At 35.8% G+C, this 6,493-nt stretch overlaps 1 protein-coding gene across 1 annotated transcript in view; it reads left to right on the forward strand.

The window, feature by feature from the left end:
• The first annotated feature begins 5,103 nt into the window (after nt 1–5,103).
• Nucleotides 5,104–6,493, forward strand: part of mov10b.2 (Mov10 RNA helicase b, tandem duplicate 2) — an 11,407-nt gene continuing 10,017 nt past the window's right edge. Inside the window, exons 1-3 of the mRNA XM_016517037.1 lie at nt 5,104–5,255; nt 5,348–5,456; nt 6,272–6,468. Coding sequence (XP_016372523.1) covers nt 5,104–5,255; nt 5,348–5,456; nt 6,272–6,468 — 458 coding nt within the window. The remainder of the gene's footprint in view (nt 5,256–5,347; nt 5,457–6,271; nt 6,469–6,493) is intronic.

Below are 6,493 nucleotides of genomic sequence, written 5' to 3' on the forward strand. Positions count from 1 at the left end.
TTCATGGTGGTAATGGTTTTGTTTGTTTTCCCACTGGTTTGTTTAGAAATTGCAAATGGAGTTGGAGGTTTACATCAGTGCATTGTCAATCACATCATTTAAAAAAAGTGTACTTAATTTCAAAGACTTTTGGCTGAAGTAAATACAATATTGTAAAATGAAGGATGTTAAATCACAAGTCAATGCAAAATTTGGATTAAGGAATTAGTTACAGGGCTGTGCAGAGACGTTTGGAGAGGCAGGTGCTCAAAGTATAAAAGGGGCACATGGAACAAGGCTTTAAATTGGGCTATGCTCAAAATATCAATACAGCAAAATACTGTGGCACATTCCTTGCTGATACGCGTATCGATACGGATGCTTCTATATTGATACAGCAGCAAATGCTGTGACGCAGTTTGAAAAAAGAAACACAGAACAGAAAATACCATTTTAAGTTTAAAAGGTCCACAAAGCATTCTTGGAGTTTTGCTAAAAATTTGAGGAATTTTTTACATCATGTATTTTTAAGGCTTTCAACTGGCTGTTAACTCAGGATATTAATTATTACGGTATGTTTCTAAAGAATAGTGGGAAATCATGAGATGAAGAAATATTTTTTTTTTTTTGCACCTCAACTCTGGAATTAGAAACTGGATTGTATGATATTATTATTGTTGTTGTTGTTATATTATTATTATTATTATTATGAGTTTACAGGGCATGGTGGCTTTAGTGTTGTAAACACTACTGTTGATGTTGTAGGAAAAAAAATCTGTCATAGATAAAATAGAATTCTATTCTAATCCTGTTCTGAATTTATTCTTTTTTTTATGATAATGATAATAAAAACAGGATTGAAAAGTATAATTCGGAGGATGAGAAAATCAGTATAGGCTAAGCCTGTTTTACCAGTGTTGTGATAATTATTTTTAAGGCACTCTACGTTTTTAAAATAAATACTGTAATAATAATAGTTCAAAGTAGACCCCTCGACGCCCGTTAAAGTTTTCCCAATCAAACAGCAAGGACAAAGAGATCAGGCACCTTTGTTTATATTGCTGTTTATAGAAATACGTTAGCTGCATTTTTAATATTTAATATTTAATTTTAATAAAATGTAAATTCTTCCCCCGCACTTTATTCGGGCAGATGTGTTCACGTAGTGGCTTTCATGGGCAAGTGTAAATTAACCTGGATTGAAATTCAAAGAGACAGGGTAGTCTATTCATGACCTGACGTTTTATTCGTATCCAAAATAAGGCGACGTGAACATCATGGAGCGCTAAACACTCGCCTGCAGAGTATGTAACAAAGTAAAGGAGATTTATTACTAAATAATTCATAAGTTCTATCCTGCAAATCGCTTACGTGAAGAAATTCAAAAGAGATATGTCCTCCTTTTTGTGATGACTCTGTTGAAACTGTTGTTCATCTCTTTTGGAATTGTCCATTTACAAATACATTTTGGCAAGATGTTTTAGGTTTCGGAGTAAAATTTATAATGAATGTCCTGTTTTGGAAAGACGTAGTGCTGGGTTTTACTGAGTATGAACAGTCTAATAAAAAACTGTTTATGTAGTGAATCTGATTTTGCTGATTCCACATTCACAGATGCAAATAAACAAACTCCAGACCTCTCTTTTTTGTTTTCATGAAAGAATTTAACCAATACCTTTCATTGATCCAATTGTCTAAGAACAAAAAAAGCTTTAAAAACGTAATCTGTTTATACTTCTTTTCCCATTTTTAATGGAATGTAAGTCTTTTTTTTCAGTTTGTAATGTAGGCTATTAAACAACCCCCTTTTTTTTTTTTTTTTACTTTTGTTGTCATTTTTATTTGTTGATATTTGTACTGTTTGTATACTGTTTTTAAGCATTAATTAAATATATATAAACAACAGCTGTGCATGCTCTCTCCACATCGTTCTTGTAAAATAATAATAATTTAATAATAAAAGTATACAAGCACTAGGGGTGTATAACGGTTCACTCGTTTTCTCGATGCATCGATTACAAACCCTGACGATGCAATGCATCGATCTTGAAACATGGATTTTTGAATCGTGAATCGCCGATTTCGGACAGTAATTGATTTAAAACGCTAAGAATCAAATTAAGACTTGATTTTATTCACTGGGAATTAACAGGACCATGAAAAACATGGGTGTTTCATACCAGGATGGGCTGAATTAAATTTATTACATCAACTAGCAATGAACTATTGACAAGATTTTAGTAAGGCTGCAATACCTACAAGAGCTCACTTTAAATAATAGTCATGATGTATTTATTCAAACAAATGAGGGAAAAATACATGTCTAATAAAATATACAAGATAGAATACAGTGACTTGGATGACTGAGAATCCCCATAGACATACTAACAGCAGAGCTAAACATCCATTAAGGATGAGCCCAATGAAACCCAGTAATACAAGAGCAGTCAGGACAGGTCAGGATCTCTGCAATTATTTCACAAGTAATCTGCTAAGTACAGGCCACCTAGACCAAAGATGAGCGTGACCATGGCACTGTTTGCTGCTGTGCTGCGAAGGCAACAGTGACGTGCCATGCTTGGTATAGGAGTGAGCCTTTTTACATGAGCGTGCGAAGAGTAAACCAACCTTGATGGCGGTGGATACAGTGAGAGTTATAAGAGGAAAAAGAAGTGCTTGACCCTCACACGAATACATTACTCACATCAATCACACATACACAACATCTCTTGTTCTCACGTTAAGTCAACCAAACACCTGTCCTTCCAGTGTTATCTGATTCTACAAAGCAGTTCTCTCTATCTCGCTCTCTCTCTATATATATACTGTATATATCTGCAATATAGTCTGAGATAAAGCATTGCCATCCTATCAACGAAACAGTTTCTCCGAAACACCACAATGGGAATCTAATAACAGATATATTATTATTATTATTATTATGTAAAATAAATCTTTAGTGTGTAAGAAAAAATATATGATAATTTTTCCCAAATGTATGTTATAAGCGACCCAAACTTTGGTTTTATTTCGATTAATCGAGCTGTTCTACTTGTAAATGTTTTGATTGAGGCCTGAATGGGAAGATTTGCTTTATTTTGTATGATCAGGTGGTTCGCAGGCCTTCCTGTAGTTTAGAATGATCAAGAGCAAACACATATACACACACTAGGGGTGTCTCAGGCGTAAATAGTGGACCGCGTGAAGGAGAGTTGCGAGGCACGAACACTGTTTAAGGTCTCCATTAATTCGTGCTTGTAGTAATTTAATATGTATATATTTTGAAAGCATTGAATCGCTATAGAAATAGCGATTCATTCGATTCTTAGCTTTTAAATCGATTTCTGTCCGAAATCGACTATTCACGATTAAAAAATCCATGTTTCAAGATCGATGCATTGCATCGTCAGGGTTTGTAATCGATGCATCGAGAAAACGAGTGAATCGTTACACCCGCTAAATTAAGGTGAACGTGAGGGTTCGTCCCAGAGCCGGAGGAGATCCTCAGGTGAAAGGTCGTTATGTGCATCATTTTATTTACTGCTAAATTATTATGCATTCATTCTTTAAATTTTACTAATAGTTGGGCAGGCCCTCACAAAAGGGCGTTTAATTACAAAAAAGATCTTTAGAGGGTGAATCTTTAGAGAGTGAATGACCATCGTTGAACTAGACCATGTATTTCATTGATATGATTTACTCACTTTCAATAAAAAACAAACCATGTTGCCAGTCCTAATAAGTTTAGAAGAAACCCTTTATAAAGGCATCACGTGACACCTAAGCTAATAATCAGTGTTGCTAGATTGGGCGGGCGGTTTAGAATTGTGCGCCAATAATGGCGTAAAAAAATGGTTTGGGCGGGTGCACAAGATTTGGGCTGGTTTGGGGTCAGTCTGGCAGTTTTCAAACATCTAATCTGTATAACCTAATTGGTTAAAAAAACAAACCCCAAGTGTACATGTACTGCATCCAATCAGTCACCATGATGTAAACACGCGCGTCCACTGCAGAGTCAGCTGGTGCTGGTGCTGGTGCTGGTGCTGGTGCTGGTGTCGCCCACCGCAATTTTAGCCAGTCACGAGGGATCAGCACACAGACGTGATGATTCATGAGTGACGGGTGTTAAGCGCGATAAGGGATCAGATTTTAAATGTATAGCAGCTGTATATTCAAGCGAGCACAATGCCAGAGTGACCTTAATAAACATAAATTACACGGTAAAGAGTCTGGTGGTCGATTGCTGTGCAAAGTTCTGTATTATGTTCTACAATGTACTTCACGAAAGACGTGCTGAAGTTCTGTCAGAAGTTGAAGTGCAGCACGAAGGTAAGCCATTACTGTTTTAATTTTTTGTTATCGGATTATCGTACAGTGAATGACAGTTTTGATGGTCATGGTGTGTGCAAAATACCTGCTAATTACGTTGCTTCTGATCTGATCACTTAGCCTACTGTGCACTTTTTCCATTTAAATTGGCTTATTCTGATTCTGAATCAGAATTATTCTGATTGTTGGCAAATGATGCATGTGTTTTTCAAGGGTTAATTTCCTGATTTCCGTTTTGACATAGGCTGGTGTCTACTGATTCAAAGAGTTACAAGTGGTCCTTATCAACCTTGATTGACATGGCAATAAAATCACATTATTCTGACAGTTAAAGTTTTGGGCGGTTTTTTGTTGGATTGGGCAGGTTTCGGTGAGCTTTTGGTCTGAAAATCGTCCACCTGATCGAGATGACCTGATCTGGCAACACTGCTAATAATCCTCACTTGGTTTAATCTTCATTTTTGATGATGCTCTCTGATCGACAGGGGGCGCGCGTAACTCTCTGGACGCTTCAATTGCGTTTATTCTAATAATTCTTAAACAATTGTTTTGGGAATACTAGCACCTTATAAACTTCATTTCATATTTTTTTTCTTACACATATAGCAGGGATGCGTACAGTATATCGTGAAAGTATCCTGCAGGTTTAACCCTACACCGCTTAAGTTTCGTTTTGTCTGCTTTATAACTCTTCCGTAAAAAACAGCTGCGCCTGTTTTATAGGAGAGAGTGTGATCGTAAACCGTTCATTTCGTTTCTACGATACTGACATAAGAGTTTCAGGTATCAAACAGTATGAACAGAAGAAACAGGAATAATTATCTCTCAATAGCCGCTGTGCGCGCAATTGGACTGGACTTCATCGAGATGCTGGAGGAAACCAACAGGAGATCCATTACTGACCGAAACACACTCGGAGACATCTACAATGAAGAGTTTCGAGATAGGTAAATATCAATGCACTTTAGTGAACGTCTGTATTAATATTACTTTAGTTAAATTAACAAGTGCATCATCAGTTGCGCGCTTGTATTCACAGGGACGGTCGTATCAAAGATCCAAACTTCTCTAGAGTCATCTTTGCACTGAGAAACGGCAACAAAGCCCGTCTTTCCAGATCAGGAAGGCATGTTTACTTTAACACCAATGTAAGAAATATGATTTACTACATGGCTATTTTCTCTCAGAATTAAAAATTAGTAGCATTTTGGTAAACAAGTAAACACAATACCACACTAGTACACTAGATAGTAGATTTTGACAAACATTTTTTCATAAACTTGTTTTCATAAACTTGTTTTCATAATCAGATGTGCTAAAACATTAGTCACATTTAAATGCAGACTCAAAACTCATCCGTTTAGCTGTGCATTTACTGAATGAGCTCTGTGCAACGTCCGAACTGATTACACTATATTTTATGTATAATCATTTTCTATTCTTAACTGTTTTAAATTCATTTTAAACCTCTTAAATCAAATTTTAAATCATTTTCAAAGTTTTGTTGTGATATTTTTTTTAATTATTTTTTCATTTATTTTATGTAAAGCACTTTGAATTACCATTGTGTATGAAATGTGCTATATAAATAAACTTGCCTTGCCTTGTTTTGTCAGTTTAGGGCAAGCTGTGACATGTATTTACATTTTTTTTTTGGAATATTTATTTATTTATGTATTCATTTATTTATTTATTTAATCTTTACAATTTAATTTGACCAAAAATGGTTGGCTATTTTGTATATTAGCAATTTTTGTTTAGTGATTCAGAATTATTTAAACTTTTATTTAACTTGTTTATTTTATTATTTTGTTTTAAACAAGCTGAAAGTCTATATTAGGCTATTTAATGGCAGTTTTAGCAGTTGTGCATTATATGGTCATTTATTGTCTTATGTGGGTTAAGATTTTAAAATATGTGATGCAACTTGGACGCCCTGCACTCATGAAAATGATACATCCAGGTCCGAGTGAGGCTGCACGATCAGTGGTTTAGATCCTGTCGAAGACGGCAAAACCAAGCTAGCCCCGCTCCGGGTAATGTTAGCTCATTGTCGGCGACTAGTGGCCAGGGTGCCTCTGTTCCAGAGCCAGAGGGTGGAGTCAGAGGAAGGAGAAGATTGGCAAAAGACATCCTACAGAGACTGAACAGTACAGAGAGGTGAGCTGATATGCTTGAATTTTTT

Source organism: Sinocyclocheilus rhinocerous, unplaced genomic scaffold (assembly GCF_001515625.1).
Source record: "Sinocyclocheilus rhinocerous isolate Xijiao unplaced genomic scaffold, SAMN03320098_v1.1 scaffold1168, whole genome shotgun sequence".
NCBI lineage: Eukaryota > Metazoa > Chordata > Actinopteri > Cypriniformes > Cyprinidae > Sinocyclocheilus > Sinocyclocheilus rhinocerous.